The sequence below is a fragment of the Heliconius melpomene genome, chromosome 14 (assembly GCF_056956725.1).
Source record: "Heliconius melpomene rosina isolate 202511_hmr_F chromosome 14, ASM5695672v1, whole genome shotgun sequence".
NCBI classification, from domain to species: domain Eukaryota; kingdom Metazoa; phylum Arthropoda; class Insecta; order Lepidoptera; family Nymphalidae; genus Heliconius; species Heliconius melpomene.
This window is the reverse complement of record NC_140402.1, coordinates 5,623,294-5,643,051: the sequence shown is the minus strand read 5'-3', so window position 1 is coordinate 5,643,051 and position 19,758 is coordinate 5,623,294. Positions and strand designations below refer to the sequence as shown.

At 31.4% G+C, this 19,758-nt stretch overlaps 2 protein-coding genes across 3 annotated transcripts; one reads left to right on the top strand and one right to left on the bottom strand.

The window, feature by feature from the left end:
* Window positions 1-62: 62 nt before the first annotated feature.
* On the top strand, window positions 63-7,390 carry LOC146532109 (uncharacterized). Of its 2 annotated transcripts, XM_085197088.1 has the most exons (9): window positions 64-404; window positions 912-1,523; window positions 1,642-1,808; window positions 2,458-2,610; window positions 2,955-3,040; window positions 3,325-3,482; window positions 3,859-4,137; window positions 4,391-4,611; window positions 5,280-7,390. In XM_085197088.1, exons 1-8 carry the CDS (start codon window positions 299-301, stop codon window positions 4,585-4,587), a joined length of 1,758 nt encoding a protein of 585 aa, XP_085053214.1. In that variant the 5' UTR covers window positions 64-298; the 3' UTR covers window positions 4,588-4,611; window positions 5,280-7,390. The 2 variants fall into 2 exon arrangements, with proteins under 2 accessions (XP_085053213.1, XP_085053214.1); XM_085197087.1 differs by having other exon boundaries at window positions 63-1,523.
* Window positions 7,391-8,527: 1,137 nt separating this feature from the next.
* LOC146532108 (farnesyl pyrophosphate synthase-like) lies at window positions 8,528-19,644 on the bottom strand. Its single transcript, XM_085197718.1, has 6 exons — window positions 19,288-19,644; window positions 17,476-17,638; window positions 15,769-15,909; window positions 13,475-13,678; window positions 11,861-12,100; window positions 8,528-10,464 (listed from the first exon to the last, which is right to left on the bottom strand). The coding sequence occupies exons 1-6, from the start codon at window positions 19,350-19,352 to the stop codon at window positions 10,126-10,128; spliced, it is 1,152 nt and encodes a 383-aa protein (XP_085053844.1). The 5' UTR covers window positions 19,353-19,644; the 3' UTR covers window positions 8,528-10,125.
* Between the last annotated feature and the right edge of the window lie 114 nt (window positions 19,645-19,758).

The following is a 19,758-nucleotide window of genomic DNA, read 5'->3' as shown; positions in this document are numbered from 1 at the left end:
GAATAAAATATATATTGTTTTCTTAACTTGCAACACTCCACTAAAGTAATACTATAGTATCTGTCAATTGGTCTGTTAGAATTAGTTTGTTTTTAATCCAATACTTTCTTATTTCGTCGTAAAGCTGAAATTTTTAATATATTTCAAAGACGTAAAAAACTACCTAAACCATATAAGTTTTTGTTTGATGCATTATTTAAATTGTATTTTTTTTTAATATATCATAAAAATCTTTATAATATTGAGTAACCTTAAATTGGACAATGCCGACAGTTGTTAATGTATAAATTTTATTGCAATGAATCCTCACGAGGAGTCTGATTCGATAAGGAATCGAAATAAACATGATCGTGAATCAGACACAAGTAACAGTCGCAAGGGCATATCAAAACAACGAGGGCAAGGTGAGTGCGATGAAAATGTGTTTACATCAATGTCACATGAAACAGACTTAAGTTTTTGTCCACATAATGGCTCAAAACAGAGAAACCTCAATGTAACAACCAGTAATGATACTGGACACTCATCAAATAGACTTTCGGGAAGTCATTTTGAGCAACATAATATAGTAAATAGTTCTGTGTCATCCACAACGTTGAACACATCTAATAACCAGTCAGATCACGTCAGCGCTACTAAGCCAGACAAAACATGTGATAATGGCATAGAATCTAATCAAGAGAGGCAATGTCATAAACACAAAGTTTGTCAAGAATCAGCTGGTCTTTCTATTACTTACAATATGAATGCTCCTTCCACAAGTGGAGCGTCATCTAGCAAAACTTTCGACTTAGGTGAACCAAGTGGACTTAGAGAGAGTAGAAAAAGGCCTTCAACATTGAAGTTAAATAAAACAAACTTGGATGCAGATGATAGTTCAAGTGACACTGGCAATGATGATTATTCCTTAGGCTCAGAAGATGGCTGCATCTACACATACAGAGGTGGAGAGCATTTAGCAGATTTACCAAGTTCTTTCTTCAGCTTGGATATGGGACTGCCCCTGGATAAACATCTACCTATACCTCCACCATATGCAGCTGCCCAGTCAGCGGGTGCTAATGTTAGAGAACAAAACTCTCGTGCGTCTAGTCCTGACATGGACTTCCTGGAAATGGACTTTGATCCTGGACCTTCTTGTGAAGTAGATACTGAAGATGCTTCCACATCTGACACAGATCTTGATGGTGCCAACATGCCTGAAGAGAATGAACCTGTTATAAGAGGGACATCCCCTGAATACTTACCACCACAAGTTCAACAGCATCCCGTAGCTGTAGCATCAAGTTTGGTTCAAGAAGAACCCCAACATAACGTGCCATCAACTAGTCGTGTAGAGATAATACAAGAGATACCAGATAATGCAAGAGGTGTACAAGCATTTGGACCTTATATCACTCATATTAATGTACGGGGGGAACAGTTATTAGTCAGGAGAACTATGGCACATTGGCATTCTAATCATTTTGTATCACATCATATTTCCAGTGGTGACTTAATATCACCAAGAGAAATATTAAATTGTGAGTTATTTATGTAGTTTTTTTTAATTTAATTGTAGCTCTTTTGTTATCTATATTAAATTGTTAAGATGTTATTAAATGAAATGCATGCTTTTTACCTTTAAGTGTGCAATTTTAGATGATGAGGATACTGAAGCACCTTTTGCATATCAAATTAATCAAGGAGAAAGGCCTGCTTTTGATTCATCAAACTTATCTTCATCACTGTTTCATCTTACTATGGCTAAAAAGCTTATGACAGAGAAGACAAAAGCAGACATTGAAAATTATGATGCTGCAAATACGGTACGTTCTAAGATGAAAAAGTGCTTATAAAATGTAAAAAATAATGAAAAATAATGCTTATATATGCAGGAAGATGCAGTAGGCATCTCCTGCATCTTCCTGCATATATAAGCAGATCTTTGACAAAGTTTAGATTACATCATTTTGGAAAATCTTAAATAAATATATAAACCTTATAATTATATTTTTGTAATTAATTCATTCTATGAATAGTGTTCTTAATATATTATATAGGATATTTGTCATCATTAGGTGATATTTGTGTCTTTCACTAGGGTTCAGTCCCAAATGATTAATATTAAATTAATGCCTTATTTGGGAAAAGTGAAAAATGCTAAAATGATGAAGAAAAATAATAAAACTATATTTTATGCATATTATTTAAGGAATGTACAACATTTCAATTTAACCTAGTTTGGATTTGCCTTTTTTAATGTTTGCTATATCCCACGTGGCAAGGTGGGCAAAGAGAACCTAGCATTAAAATACTCCATTTTTCACTTTCCAACGAAGTCACGACAGATGCGTAAGTGGAGGAACTTAACGCCGTGCTTTGCCTTGTTAACAAAGCTAGGAAATGAAGTAAGAATCGAACGAAAAAATTGCGTTATCAGTCACATGCCAGTAAAAACTAATATATGTTATATAGCTTGCAGCAGACAAGCCACCGGGAATCTCCGAGACGATGTGTTGCGTGGAACCCCCTCGTTGTATGGTATGGTCTGAGAGGGAAGCCTGCGAGCGGCAAGTGACGCAGATTGGCACTTCGGCATGTGGAGCTACAGCCGTTGTTAATGTTTTTGTAAGTGATTTATATTTTTCTTACACAATTTTTGTGATTTTACGTTTCTCCTGCTTTTCATTATTTTCTAACCGTGTGAATAATACGCAAAAGTTTATTAAACATAACTTCCCTATCAACTCTACTGTATGTCCTTGTAATTTTGTATTAGAATTGTCACATGGTCTATTAACATCACTTGATTATTGTTAATGTTTGAGATTTGTTTTATATGTAACTACGTATTTTTTACTCTCCAATCTGCTTGGAAATTCTTCATTAATTTTTTCCAGCAAAGAGTACTTATACTTATTAAATATTAAAACATTTAGTTTAATATTTGTTTTTGTTTCATATATCTATAGATAGCGCTGGGCGTACCTGTCAATATAGAGAGAATTAATTCATCTGTCGGAACCAGACTGAGAGCCAACAATGCACCATTGCCAAGGTAACATTTGCAATAACATTATATATTTAAACATACAAAAGATACTGTTTGAATGATATTAATTATTCATTGATTTGTTAATTCAGTTTTATAGGCTGCAAATGATATTTAAATTGAAATTATAAAAAATACCTGCCAATTGAGAGTCAGATTTGCCCACCAAAACCGAAATACAACTTATAACAGTTGATAAACTTAAGTCTATGGGTGTATCCACAATTTTTTTGATGGAAACGAAAACAACAAATATAATAATTTAATAACTTAATTCAAATTAATTTCAGGTATATCTTATCGCGCGCAGTAGCTGGGTGTACGGCTGCGGACCTAGTGACGGGCATCCAAAGAGCGTCAGACGGTCTCGTCACCGCTAGGTTCTTCCCCACTTACCCGGAGAGGGTTATGTCACTCTCTCATTGGTTGGCGGACTGGATATCGCTTGGTTAGTGAGATATTTTGATATTAGTAAGGTGTGGGTAAGGTGGGTAGCGTGCGGGTGTGCGTGCGCGTGTGTTAAAACGTGTGTGTGTGTGTGTGTGTGTGAATTGACATATTACGTAATGTAATTTAAAGGGAGGATGGGGTATTTTTGTAGGGGCAATGAAACGTAGCATCTAACAAAACATGGCGCAATGGCGCGTCATTTAAAGAATCCCTTCTATAAATATGACATGATACGACGACAAGGCAGACAAAGCAACATGTCCGAACTCTTCAAGAATATATCTAATGATATGTAGGTCCCTATCGGGATCATTATCGATGATCACTAGTGTTTATTACATTTCTTTATTACATCTAAATATCATTAATTTCAGGTGCAGTTCCAATTCTCACTTTGAACTTGCAAATGGGTTGTGAAGGTGATATACCAGACGCGTGGCACCATCAGATGGTGTTTGGAGTGTCTTCTCATGGAGTTTACTTGACGAATCCTGTGGAATGTATAAGAGAATCAGCATTATGGCCAAAATTAACATCTCCTTCTGTGCTTTTGGTTAAAAGTAGAGATATCCTCGCTAGGTTCACTGCCAATACAGATTTGACACCATTGATGGTTGTGCCAGACCGACGATTCCATACTTTTAATGTTCTTGGTAAGTACGGATAGTTTTATTACAAATTAAAATTTATTTATACCGTCGCGCCACGAAAGAACAGCGTTATACTGTAAGCGGGATGGTTGTGGGTTCGATTCTCACTTAGGGGAATGAATGATTCTAATTTTCTCGCTATAGATTTCGAGAAAGAATTGTTTATTTTTTTATAATTGTCAAACACAAAATTTACATTTTATTTACATAGCTATAGTTCAAGCACTATCTACTTAACACAAATAACCTCAACCAGGACAAGTAGCGAATGTGATCCGAGAGTGGCGAGCCTCAGGTTGGGCGGAGGCGGGCACGCGTACTCGTTACGTGCGGGTGCCGGCGGCGTACCAGGCGGGCGTCACCGTCGCGGCGCTGACGGGCACTGAGGCGCACCGCCGGCTGGTGCACGCGCCCCCGCTGCCTTTCCACCCTCACGTCAACCCCCACGTGTGACATGTTAGCCTGGTAGCTTTGGGGGTAAGTGTTAGGGATTTTGATTATGAGGATGGGTGTCATCACATTCTGCAGTATGCGGGTGGAGGTAACCTTCATGTGTGAAATGTTTGTTACCTTTGAGTTATGTAGAACTTTAAAGTGTGAATGTGAAAAGTATGTAATTGGAATTTGAATTAAGCACCAGCACCAAAGCGAAGAAATGAAAATATTAATTTAAATAAATATTTAATAAATAATATATTCATTCCTCCATGTGGGAATTGAACCCACAACCGCCGCGCTTACGCACCCATGTCTCCCTGCGCTACTACGGCTCTATGAGTGAATTAGAGTTTATCATTAACATAAAAAGTTAAGCCTCTGATACAAACAGCCCTAAAAAGTAAACATTTATCCTACGAAATCGATTAGACCAATCAAAGTTGTTTACATCCTTTTATCCACCTGGAAAGAGCTGATGATCTTCAAACAGTTGAACATATTTTCTTCAATCATTGCAAAGAATGCTCTCGATTAAGTCACATTTTCACACAAACAAAAACAAACTCATGTTTGCATTGGGGTAAAACAAAAACATCATTGTTATTATGGGACGTGAAAGGTTAAAATTATTTGCTAGTTTCTATCGAATATAAAAATTTCATGGGGTAATATTTAAAAAAGATATTTACTTGAACTTTGTTTTCAAGGTGACCAGGATAAAGAAAAATGGCGTGGCTATCCGGCAATTGACGTAGAATAAGTACCACCGAATTTCTTATATTTCGATTCGAATATAACTTTTTTAAATGTAAAACGTAGCAGCTTAACATTGTATTATTACAAACATATATTAGCTTCAGTGTATAATTTGTATTATTATTTATAATATAGAATACAAAAAAATATTAATTACTCTTAATTTTTACATATAATATATATTATATCTTTACATATATATGTAAAGATAAAACTTTTATTGCTTTAGGGCTCGAACTGAACTTTTAACGCTCAAAAGTTTTGTTTTATTTTTTTTGTATAGGATTAAAAAAAATCGCAACAATTTAAACACGATTCTAGATTGTTCTTGTGAAACGTTTTCCGTAGTGAGCGGTGCGGGGATGGAATCGGATTTTTGCGACCCAACTCTTTGTATTGGCTAAATTTTATTAGCCACTAAATATATGTAAATACTTTTTAAGGATATTAATTATGTATATTAGTCAATTGGTGCTTACTAGTCAAAATTATATTAGCACGTACACATTGTAATCATTTCAACACTACCCTCGACCCGACTTCTTAGCTGAGCGTCAATCATAAAATATATTTATATTATACTATTACATATATAGAAATAATATGTTTACTAAAAATTGGCATGTCATTAGGTCGTCATATCTCAATAACGTATTTGTAGATATATTGTGTTTACTATTATTTTAAAAACCTGCTATTTTTTTATTTTTGTCAGTATTCAAGTCGGAGTGACCTCAGCGTTGTGGGATTTGAACCCCCCTGTTAGGATTTGAACTTATATTTATATATGGACGTTACAATGCAATAGTTTAACAATATTCTTATGTACCTAGTTGATACTCGTCACATTTTACTTGATTGTTTTGAATTATATCATTATTAATGTTGCCATAAGTTGCAGTAGTTTTATATTTGTCATGTAGTGCGAATTTTGAGTGTCCATACAATCTTTTGTCTGTTTATTTAAATATATTATATTTCAATAAAATGTTTAATTATTTGAAAAAAAAGGGTAAGACTGTTATAAAATTTTAGTATTAGTTATATTACATCTGCATAAGATTCTATCTTATGATTTTACAAGTTTATTATTATATGAAGTAGTTTTTTTAGGGGCCGTCGTGGGGCAGTGGCTCAAGTGTGTGACTGTAAACGCGAAGGTTGTGGCTTTTATTCCCGCTCGGGGGAATAAATTATTTTTTAATATTTTCATTTCATCACTCTGGTAACAAGGCAAAGCGTGGCGTTGAATTCCCCCACTGAACAGGCAATGCCTCGAAAATTTCGCGAAAGACGCAAATTGAATGTCTTGAAAATTGAATTGCGGAACACAGTGTCAGCTATATGTAGTTTTTACTTTATTTTATTACCGTGTATAAAATAATTATGTTGTAAAAAACTTGTTCTCCGATGATAATATTTTATGAGAATAAAAACTAAATTTCATAGCTATATTGCAATTCATATTTAAATAACCAGCAGAGGTTATATTTTTAAAATCCTTGTGCTTTTTATTTATGTGGACCGTCGCGGCTTCACCTGCTTGAATCATACTAATATTTATTAAATATATTTATAAAATTATTTTCAGTTTAGGGGATAAATTCTAATCTTGAAACACGTGTTCAATGAAATGTAATTAAGAGTCTGAATTTCGTATTATTAAAAAAAATCCATACAAACTTTCATCCACTTAGGGTTAAAATTTTTCAAAATCTCTTCTTAGTGGGTGGGTTCAGATTACGAAAATAAACATCTGTCCAAATTTCACGATTGGTCCAAATTTCAGTTAGTGGGAATTTCTCCTTTTATATGTATAGATAATAAACTTAATAGAGAAAAACATCGACATAGGATTGTATGGACATCATTAGAGTAAATAGTTCCGATATTCCATATTTTGTAATATATTTGACATCAGTTAAGTTGGTCATTGCTTACTTTTAGTAGGTATATATAAGTAACGGTTGTAAACGGTTACTATAACTTGACTTAACTATTGATTGAAGCAATGTTATGTATAACATTATATTTTTGGAATACACTATGGATAGAATATAAATGTGTTTTTATTTAACTGTCCGTTACCTTATTTTTGTAAAGCGAAAGGTTTGTTTGATTTAGCGCGCTAATCTCAGTAACTACTAGCTCAAATGTATTATTTTTGACTTATAAGTTTTCATTATTTTTAATGGAAATGTTATCTTTAGGTATATTCTAGTAAGAATTAACCTTCTGCATACTATGTTTTCACAGTATCAAAAATAACAAGACAGAATTTTGTTTTACCAAAAATTATACGAAAATAAATATTTCAACCAAATTATTTCTCGTAATCACGTATGTGGATCTTCATTCACATATTGTACATATAATGTATTTTAAAAGCATATTTTTAAAGTAATCTGCATTTTTTGTTAAAACAACACAAATAATGCGTTTTTAATGACTCGTCCAAACGTTTTACGTAAGTGATAATGCTAGTATATTCTAACAAACTTGTTAACCTAAAAAATCATAAATATTTTGATATTACTTTGTAAGTACAATGTTGGCAGTTTGTCCCACCGTCAGTAGATTTTTCTGCTTCTATAGGTGTGATACAGCCTGGAACTAAAAAAAATAAGAGTCGCTGAAAGCGTTATAAGAGAAGATATGACAAAATTTTTCAACAAAATACACGCAGTATAAGTGAAATGTATAATATTTTTACAAATTTGACAATGTTGAAGAACATCGATTTCCAAAAAAACTGAAAAGATATATTTTTCTCGAGTTTTTCAGCACCCTAAAATTATAAATACTTTATTAAAAAACTAAAACTAAACTAACTACTTAAAGCAAAGTAACTAAAAGCTATAAATACTAAAAAAGTTATGAATTTAGTTTAACTTTAGTTGTTTACTTTAATTTCACAGAGGTTCCAAGTTGAACTTCTGTCAAATTAAAGTTAGTACCCAGGTACCAGGTTAATTTACATGGAAAGCGGAGAATGGAGTTTCTTGACACTAGGGTCTCTTTACCTACTATCAAGTTCCAATCATAACGGGTGGTAACTGGAAATACCCTGGCAAGGGTCATTAAGACCACGAAAAATTCAATAAATTTTGTCAATTTCCTTGTGAAAAACCTGAAAAAAAAATTGTACTAGGTATACTACACTTTCCTTATAATGAAAAATTTTTAAAAAAACAAGATATCTCTTGAAATATAAATTTATTCATTGTAAAATAACCACCATCCTTACATTACCATTTCCGATATTCAACGTTAGGGAAAAACTTAATAATTACAATAAAATATAAATGAACCGAAACAGATGTATAAAATAATTTGAATTATTACAATATTTACTTAAATCCTAAAACTGGTTGAAACGAATTATATTATAAGTATATAATATCAATATACTGAGAATAAAAGTGATATAGCTCTAATTTTAATATTTCCCTGCATATCCTACTAATACTATAAATTTGAAAGTATATGAGGATAGATGTTTGTTTCTTTTTCACGTAAAAACTACTGAATGGATTAAGATGAAACTTTACACTAATATAGCTAATACATCAGAACACAATTATGTAATTTATGTAAAGGTTTCGTATTTTGGTTGGTTATAAGCAAAAACAGAAATTAAAGATGTGGTAAATCATCGTCTCAATAATATAACATTGTTATTTAATTTTTTGAGTTATTTATTTGAATAAAATAGTCGGTTTTCATTATTCTTTAAATACATTATTAGGTATATCATTAAATATTTAGTAAATTCTGAAGACTGTATTATTCATCCTAAAGGTCATATGTATTACGCAGTATTGAGAAATTATATAATATTTATATTTCTCCAGTATACAAACACAAAAAAATGTATTTCTCTCAATATACCTATTTTGATAAGCATATAAATGTAAGACGATTTAAACTTCTTCATTTATTTAAGCCTCCTTGATTATAATAGTTAATCTGTATTGCAAATCGATAATGCCTTAAATGAAATATATATGTATTATGTATTATTCTACAATAAGGAAAAAAATATATTTTTAGTAGCGGAACTTGAACCCACGCCTCTCGTAAGCCGGACAGTGTCCAAGAAGCGCAGGTTTCAGTCCTGCTTCGATTACATTTTCTAAAACTATGAAAAATATATTTTTACGAACAATCCATATTAATATAAAGTATCGTCGTAAATTCATCGTTAATTTGTCTTTTTCGCACGATATTTTTTTTTTAATAAAATATATTCATGTATAATGTTACCAATTATAAATAATATAATTTGACTAAAAATAGTTCCCACCATATTTTACCATTTGAATATATCAATTATTTTGAATAATCAACTATTCCTTATAATTATAAAAATTTTAATGTTACACACAGTTTAGGATCGACACAGGGCTGCCATTCATCCGGGATTTCGCGAATTTATCCTAGTTATGAGTCCGCAGATCGCTTATAACAAAAAAATTATGAAATCATAAATGTAATATAAATAAAAATATGACAATTATATATATATAATTTAGCTAATGGCAGCTACCACAGTATAAAATAAACATTAAATATTACACGTCAGTCACGTGTTAAAAATACTATTGTATTTTATTTTCTAAATAAAATGGTACGATTGTTGAAAGACTAGTTACTTTTTTTATTATATATAAATATACCATGAATGTCAATAATGATCGACTGACTTTCTTATTTTAATTTATATGCAAATGCTTCACTTTGAATGAATTTTATATAAAAAAATAAAATTTAAGCAATACACATACGTTATAGTATTTATTTTTTTCTGTCATATATTCTGTTGAGCAGTTTCAAGAAGAGATCGGGGGATATTGTGTCAGAGGGGAAGTCTTGGACTAATCGTACAACTAAATCGTGTCTCGCTTTCTCTTCATTTCTATATACAGTTGGTAAATCTAGTTCTTCGTAAAGTCTCTTTATTCTCTCGATGTGGGCCGGTTCGGAGCTTCCGTAGCAAGCTGAAAACACTCTCATTTGCTTTTCATTACACCTCTGTATCGCTTGTACCGCCAGCCACGAACATTTGCCCTCTTGTATATCTGTACCCACTTTTCCCGTCACTTTTTCAACTCCGAAACAATCTATGAAGTCATCCTGTGAATATAGAAATAAACTTAAATAAATGGTGTGTCGTGGGACAGGTAGGAACGAAGTTCCTTCGGCTAATGTAGAATCGACACAAATTGCAAAAAAAGTCGTGCTCAATTTTATGTAGGTTTTCTTGATTTTTCTCTTAAATTTTGCTGATTAGTTTTTATTTAAGTACAAGAAAGTATTTAGGAAATTCAGTATTTTAGGATATAATAAATATATAGAAAGAGGGAGAAAGAGAAAGTTATTATAGACCACTCGTCTGTGTATGCGACTGTCGCGCCTGCGCACGTCTCATTTAACGGTTTTATTCCACGCATTTTTCTTACGGTTTTACTATCCCTTCCAAGCCTGCCGTAAGGAACTTCGTTCCAATAACTTTTTGTAAAACAACCCGAATCATTGACTTATGATTGACGATATGCTACATTTTGTAATTGGTATATTTTGTTGAGGCACTCACTACATTATTAGAGACTTATATGCCAATTTGAACATTATATTACAGGATAATTCTTTCACTTTTACTAATATTCTCCACTACTTAAACAATCGATAAAAGCATTCTGCACTTTCTTCGGCATGTGGGTTAACTTAGTCTATTACCCCGTTTTCGATTTCAACTCACAGTCACGTATCAGTTACGTGTAAATTCACCAGTTACTTAAAAAAAAAACAAATAAATTTATTTGCAAATTGAAAATCCTTGATAGTGTTTAGTACATATCAATATGTAAAAGATAATATTTTACAACAAGTATGGAATATATTTCTTACTCAGTGCGTTAATATTAAAAAAACTATTAAACAATATAAATATAATATTTAATCTGTTTTTTTCAACGAGCGAAGGTCTACACTTATTAATTAGTTATTACGTAAGCTTTCCTTTATAAGAATATAATATATGTATGTTTAATAGTAGATAAATAATATGCAATAAGTGATAATATGTATAAAATAATATTTGAGTGACTAATAAAAATACTAATAAATGTGCTTAAATATCTAATAATGTTAAGCTCTAGTCTATTTTATATAAATTCGTAAAAGATTTTGTTTAGCCTCACACAATATCCCGCACATAGTGAGGAAGGCAGAAGGAACCTGTGTTCACACGAAGAAACATAATTATACAAAAAGCATTAGTTTCGCATTATATTTTATTTAAATTAAAAGTAGCCATCTATAAACTTACTTGAATACTTGAACCTTTTATAATTACCAAAATTGGTTCTGAATCTAAAATTCGGGGCAAAATGGGAAATGGAAATGTGTTAATGGGAACAGAGTGCCTTAACAGTATGTTCCCAGGAACTCTCACCTCTACTATGTGTGGGATACGGCGTGAAGCTAAAAAAGAAAAGAGAAAAGTAAAATATTTCACACATTTATTTACCTGCATTTGAAATAAATGTCCAATTTCAAAGCATATTGTCTCTGTCTGCTTGTGCGTCTTGGGATCTAGTTTATTCGCCAGCAACAGTCCTAGGCATACTGGCATTTTGAAAGTATAATATGATGTCTTATATTTCACTATGGAGCTGTAACGTTCTGGTGTGAACAAGCTGTAGTCATTCTTGCTGCGGTGCGCCATAGTATAGTCGAGGTGTTGGCCAACTGATGTGTAGAGAAGACCCTAAATAGAAAGGTAAATTAAATATCGTTTTGTAGGGGAAAAAACAGATTATTATTTAATTATAAAAGAAGTAATATTGGGATATGCCGGATAAATTTAAAATTAAATTTATTTTGCCAAGAACGAGTGCTTCAATAATTGCATTATTTTATGAGTCGTTAAGTAATTTTTATAATATACATGTTACTTTTACAATGTATGTACATTACTGTAGAAGTATTTTTATTTAAAAATGATAAGAGATAACCAGACCTAAAAAATTACTACCTATCTGAAGCGCAAATAATGAAGAAAATAATAATACTGAAGAAATATTTCAGTCATGAATCTTCTTTTTCAGGTTTATGGTGTATCTCGCATGTAGCTGAATAGGCACACATCCACTTCTGGAGGCATTGCGTGTTGAGTGGTGGAATAACGCTAAATTTTGTCTTAACACCAGAGCGAAGAAATGAAAATATTAAATATTTCATTTCTGGGAATCGAACCCACAGCCTGTTATGTTACGTTTACAGGCACTCCTTTGTGCCTCTGCGCCAGGACTGTAAACATAAAGAGATGTTCAGCTATTTTAAAGGTTAAGGAAAACTTGTAGAATAGTACGTAATAATTGTTTTTTAATGGTTTATTTATCACGTTTATGCTATAATATAACTTAAAATAGATAAGAAATAATTGGCACTACAGTACGGTCGACGAATAATGGCTGCCCTGATTGTTTAATCGAGAAGAAAATAATCAAAATTAATAAAAATCTTAAAATCAAATCTGTGCCGCTATCTACAGGTAAGTTCAAAGCGGCCACGACTCGTCGACCGTACTGTATCTACATAAAGCGAGTTTTTTTATTCCGTAATATACAGCTTAAATTTACTTATTTAAATAACCTTGGTTATCATTACGTTAGAAGTTTAGAAATAATATCTAACTATATACTACGATGATATAAGGCGGAATTTAAAAAACAAACATTAGTATAGCGTACATTTTCTACTAAGTATTAAAATTCACGTAATTTTTAAAACGAATTTCAATAAAATTGTGTTTTTATATCTGACAGTTGTAAACAGCTTTAGAGTTAAAATATACTTAAAACCATTTTTATAACTATAACTAATTAAACATTAGAGTTTTATGTGCACAATCATGAAAGCTAAAAGTAATTTGATAAAAATTTGGGTGGTGGAGGATCACAAGCTTGTTTGTGACTGTAAACACTACAGGTAGTGGGTTCGATTCCGACTTTTGGAAACGAAGTATTTAATATTTTTAGCTCTTTGCTCTGGTGTCGAATCAAAGCGCGTCGTTGACACATTTTTTGAGGAAAATCTAAAAAAATATGCTAGGTTCACATTACTTAGTCAAAAAACTTACCTCATTAATTAAGTCCACTATATGTTTATACTGCGGCATGTCCTTACAGTATGAGTACAGCACTTCGTATATGCAGGCTTGTATCAGAATAGCATCATTGATGGCACCCAAGCCAATGTTGGGCAGCTGGTACCAACACGGCACACCTCGTCGTTTTGTTGAACCGTCCATAATGTCGTCCATCACCAAAAAATACGCGTGCAACTGTTGATGTGATATATTGTTTTAATTTATCTATGCAATAGGTAGTGTTGATACTCTAAAAGTACCATATATTATTGACTGATTGATTTTTAACCGACTTCTGTAAAAAAAGGAGGTTATCAATTCGACTGTATTTTTTTTTAAAAGTCTAGTATGTTATTTGACAGCATAAATGTTATGGTATTTAACGTTTAATAAAATAAATTTATCTTCTCTATATAATAAAAAAAAAAATAGCTCAGATCATTTTTTTTTTTAAATAAAGGCATGAACAATATAAGGCTGTGGTGTAAAAAAAAATAGCTCAGATCAATTTTTTTTAAAATAAAGGCATGAACAATATAAGGCTGTGGTGTAAAATTAGAACCTCTAATAAACGCCATTACAGTATCGTAATAATTATGCTATTTATAGAGAGAATTGAACGACAATTATATTTGCGACAAAAACTACAATGGAAATGTATATAAGCAATATTGAGAAAGTTATTAAATTAGAATTTTTATATATATAGGGATCACTATAATGTTATTTAATATACTCGTATAGTAATATTTGCATATCATATTCCCCAGGCAATAGCCGGGATTAATGGCAGGAGAAAGAAGTTATATTTTCATTTCTTTACTCTGGCGCCATACGAGAATTTCGCCACTCAACACACAAATCCAGAATTCGGTGGAAAATGGAGAACGAAAGTCTTAATGGGAACGAAGTGTTTCAACAATAGGTTCCCAGGTTCCCTCTGCCTACGCTGCTCAGTGCGAAAAAATATATTATTGTAAGCTAGTAGATGCATATAATATAAGATACATTAGATTATAAAATGACAGAGCCCTTCCAAGCCTCTTACGTTCGCTAACAGACAGTAAACAGTTATTTCCTTTGACAATGGCACTCTTGTTATAATATGAATGAAGAGGAAGATATCAACGAAGATTATCGAAGCGTATTGTAATATTTAAAAAGCGTATTGTATTTTAAAATAAACGTTTAATGATAATATCACCGAAATATAAATATATAAGTAGGTATATATTAAATTTACAAAAGCTAGGTACCGTTCGAGTACATTCATCTCAGTTAAATAGAAAATTCTATGTTAAAAAAGAAAGTTAGTGACTCAAATACCTACTTATTTGCGTCACCAACTTGTTTTGAATTTGCATTATTATTTAATTAATTCTATTACAACAATATCATTTATTACTTTTTTATGGCATGTATTCAAGGTTTTATCAACGTAGAGAGAACCAAGTGTTAAGACACGCCGATCTCTATTTTCCATCGAATTCGAGACATCCATCATACATATGACGGAACTTAACGCCACATTTAGTCTCACAAGAGAAATCATTTTCCCGAGTGGGAATAGAAACCAGAACCATAGAACTAACAGTCAGATGCAGAATATTGATTTTGTGACGTGCAATGCCATAAAATAAAATTTAATTGTTATTTATTTTCCATGTAGGTAGGTATGTGTATTTTACAAACAGTTTTTAAATTATTATTAATATTATAACAAAAGCGTTATCTATTCTTAAGTGGTTACGAGGCCAGTACAACGGTAAGAAGAATGTAAACGGAACAGGTTGTGGGTTCGATTCCCACTTGAGAAAATGAAATATTTAATATTTTCATATCTTGGCTTTGTCTTGGGCGGCTTTGCGGCAGTGCCTCCAGAATTCGACATCTGTGAAACAGTTCGAAGCTGACAAAAACAAGTTATCGGTTCTACGGTGAGTAATCACTGTCTCTGAAGACCACTTGGCAATTAAAATTACTATTGACATTTACCATATCGAGTGACATTTACCAGGTAATGGTAAATTTTACCATAAGGCGAAGGTTCAATACAAAAACATTTCAGGCTTTTCCATTGTAATATAATGTTTTATTAAAACTCCTTCGAAACAATAGCAATATCATAATACGTACGTCAAATAATATATAGATGTTGATCAATCGTTATAATAAGATCACCTTCAAGCCGTATTCCCCAAACAGCAGGGTAGCAGATGGAACCTAGTGTCAAAACACTCCGTCCCCCATAAATAATATGATTAATTCAATATAAGTTAACTCACCATTTCGAGACACCATCCTACTACTCGACTAATTCTGAGGGATTCCTCCGTAATGTTCTGTGGATCTTCAATATTTTCGTATGCATAAGTTGTCATGAGTCCCCTATTCTTTTTACCACCGTGTAGATTGTATTCCAGTACCTGATAAAACACAACTTTTGTTCAAGTTCCCTTAAAAATAATAACAATTTATAAATAAATATATATTTTATTCTTTCTTTTATCCTCTATTTTTCTATTAGATAATTATTCCTGATATTCTTATTAGTGCTATTTGAGATTAAAAATAAATCTGAGAATCCTGCGCTATAATCGTAATAGACTGAGATCCCAGGGCCCCCAGACCTCCATCATTTTACCAAAGCTGACATTTTGAGGATTCATAGTCTAATATATAGTTAAAACTGTGTACATACTCTCTAACTTGAAAATGAAAACTTTTCAGAGATAGTGCCAACTTAAGGTACACGTCCAGCTACGTTAAAGTAGAAACGCTCGTTTTTAAATATGTTTTTAAGAATAATGTAAAAAATCTATATTTATTATTACCAGACCCTTTACTTCTGGGGCCGTTGGGGCCGTGGGCCTTTACTCCTGCCAGATGTCCTAAAGGGTGTTTAAAAGCTTATATATATACTTTCCGTTATCCTATAGCCTACTACGAAACCTTCGTTGGGCGAGTCCGACTCACACTTAGCAGTGTTTTTAAATACGATATTTCTACGTAATAATTTCAACTTACACTTAATAAAAATAACTAGTAAATAATGATACTTTTGAAACCTTGAAAGCATTTTTTTTTTGTATAAATATAGTAAGTAGGTACTATCTTGGTCTCGCTTCCTCGTTAATACTTATTTTTATTGTATATAGTTGTATTATAGTCTTAAAAGGGTTTATTCGATATTTATTTTATTTATTTAGTGCAAAGGACAATCTAAAAGCAATGAAATATAAATGTCGTGATATATTCATGCATAAAAGTATCAAAAAAATATTTGTTTTTGTACTTATTTTAGTATATTTTTTTAGAAAACGTTAAAAAAATTGAGCATAGCGGTATTTGAACCCGCGCCTCTTGGAAACCGACCAAAAAAATATTTTTAACGTATTTAAAGTATATACCACTCTTTTTTTAGTTTCGAGTTTTTATTATAACGATATAGACATAAACAAGTTTATTCGATAATTATCTTATTTATTTAGTGCTAAAAACAATATAAAAGCAATCAAACATAAATGTCGTGATACATTAATGTATAAAAATAATAAAAAAATAATATATTTTATAAATAACACGTTCCTCGAAAAAAGGGAGAAGTGAGAACTCTGCAATATACTCTATTGCTTTATCTTCTGTTTAACATATAAACTTTGACATAGAAACCATGACGCCAATTCATATTTTCTTACCTTCCCGCCGTATCCCGCACATAGCAGGGTAGGCAGGCTTTAGAGTTAACACACTCCGTTCTCATTGAGATACTTGGTTCTAAACTTTCCGGCGGCTTCTTTAGGGATTGTGTTAAGTGGACGAAGTCAATGCTGCGCTTTGCCTCGTTATCAGAGCGAGGATATGAAAATATTAAATATTTCATTCCCTCCGAGTGGGAAATGAACCTACAACCGTCGTAAAAATACAAAAACAGCAAAAAAGCAATTTTTTTTGTATAATTTTTTAATAATTTATAATAATAAACTTTATACCCTTTTTGTCCAATCAGCCACTTCTGGAATCTCTGTGAACTTAGAATTGTTTTGCAGTGTTTCAAAGATACTAGGTAAAACATCTTGAAAAGTATCTTTCTCTCTTTGCAGTTCAGATATAGAGGCACTTGTTGACATTCTTGTAAGTTGTTGTTTTGGTATGCTGTAAAGAAATGCAAATGATAATAATGATAGCATTGCTTATTTAAAGCTGTTTATTAATTTCAACTGGTTATATTAAGAAAAAATCTTTACACTACTTATCCTTTTATAGAGAGAGAGGACCTCGTGCCGCAGGAGCACAAAAGTATGACTAACGCGACGGGTGTGGGTTTGATCCCCACAAGAGAGAATAAATTATTATTAAATAATATTTTAATTTTTTCGCTCCGGCATTAAGGCAAAAGATCGGCGGTGAGTTACGCTACTCAATACGAAATGCCTTTAAAATTCGGCGGAAAGTGAGGGATAGCGTGTTTTATTAATGTCTTATGTATGTAAGTTCAGTGTTTATGCAAAAAAGTCTTTGATATTTATTATAGGGTAATTGTTCATCCGTTGTTATAAAAACCTTTGTTATTTGTAAACATAAACTATGAAGCATACTTATAATATTACAAATAGTTTATAATGAAATATGTTAATAGTTTAAGTATTTACAGAGGTAAAGTTTTTACAACAGAAAAGACTACAGCTTTATATTATAATAGATTTTTTTGCTTAAACATTAGATAAAATATACAAATACATGGTAAAATTGTTTTGGTATGATTTTCATCACAATATTATATATATATTTTTATCATATATTTCTGTCATAATAAGCATACATGTATATACAACATGGAGTCAAATATATTGTTCTCATATATAAACATTTTCAAAGATGTTTTTTTTATTATATTAAATTAAATTGATTGTTATATGAAACACAGTCACACAATGGTTATCAGTTCAAACTTTACTTGGGAATTGAACTATTTTTATAGCCTAACACTAGCAAAGAGATAAAAGCTTAGACAAAAAGTACAGTTGTTTTGCTTTGCTTGAAATCAAATGTCTCCATTTTGGGTGCAAAACAAGAAATGTAGTGTTTGACAATAAATTTAAAAAAAAAACCTTACAATATTTTTATATTATGAATTGTACATTCATATTTTGTTCATAATTATATACTTATATTACATACATAAATGACTACATAATATGTATAAATATTTTAAATTGTCTATGAATATTAATGACAAGAAACATGTGGCATAAAAACATAAAATATGAAATAGTATAAAAAAGCTTTACTAAGTAAGTAATGCTACTTTTGACCTTAATTTCAAAATATTCTTTCACATTTAGGAAAGTAAATACTATTTATAAATAAATAAATTATAATGGCTTGATGAGAAAGTATGGCTTAGTAGTCAAAGGCTTCACCTGCTTAAACTTATTTTGGCATTATAAACAAATTATATAAAATTATTACATATGTTATATGTAATTTTGGGGTATGAGTTATGTTATTGTAAAGTTTCATCTAAATCCATTAAGTAGTTTTTGCCTGAATGTGGAACAAACATCTATCTTCACAAACTTTCATATTTATAATATTAGTAGGAAGAGTATTATTATTAACATTAAATATTTAAATGTGTAGCATAGGAGATTTACCAGGATGGCAATGATATCCTAAGCTATGTGCAGTGTCATTAAGTTGTAATGAATAGCATGAAAGAATATGAAATAGAATTCAATTATATTTGAATTTGCACTTTTCAAATTTGAAAAATTTAACAATTAAGTTAAATAAATGCTTACTTAAATGTTCTGAGATCCAGTCGGGCACACCTTTTCACTGTTCTAAATATCATCATAGGATTCATGTCGCTAGATTTAGGCTACGCGCCAACGACTTTCTCTAACTAAATGAGAATATTTTAGTAAAATTTTATTATAATTTTGTATTAGACACCTTTTTTTTTCAATTTGTTTGCAGACACAATGCGTAAGGATTTTCACTTGCTAAGATAACGTATCGTTATCAAATTAACACAATAATATTTATAAAAAGATTTTTTCACTAGAATCTAATTTAGAAAACATCTAACGCTAAGCTTCATTTGACTTTGACTGATACAAAATCAAAAATGTTTCATACTCATAGACATACTGTATGAAAATGACGTTTACGAGTTTATAAGCATCGACATTGAAACGTCAAAAATTAAATTGTCAAATATATTATATAATAGGTAGGTCTAGTATTTGTTTAAATATATGGTATCGTGA

Bases quoted from the DNA above. Each gene is read 5' to 3' on its own strand.
- LOC146532109 (XM_085197087.1), top strand. From the start codon at position 299: ATGAATCCTCACGAGGAGTCTGATTCGATAAGGAATCGAAATAAACAT. The intron at 3,041-3,324 runs GTAACATTTGCA...AATTAATTTCAG, and splicing joins AACAATGCACCATTGCCAAG to GTATATCTTATCGCGCGCAG. The intron at 4,138-4,390 runs GTAAGTACGGAT...AACCTCAACCAG, and splicing joins CCATACTTTTAATGTTCTTG to GACAAGTAGCGAATGTGATC.
- LOC146532108 (XM_085197718.1), bottom strand. From the start codon at position 19,352: ATGAATCCTATGATGATATTTAGAACAGTGAAAAGGTGTGCCCGACTG. The intron at 13,679-15,768 runs GTGAGTTAACTT...TCACATCAACAG, and splicing joins TAGGATGGTGTCTCGAAATG to TTGCACGCGTATTTTTTGGT. The intron at 12,101-13,474 runs GTAAGTTTTTTG...CTTTCTATTTAG, and splicing joins TAGTGGACTTAATTAATGAG to GGTCTTCTCTACACATCAGT.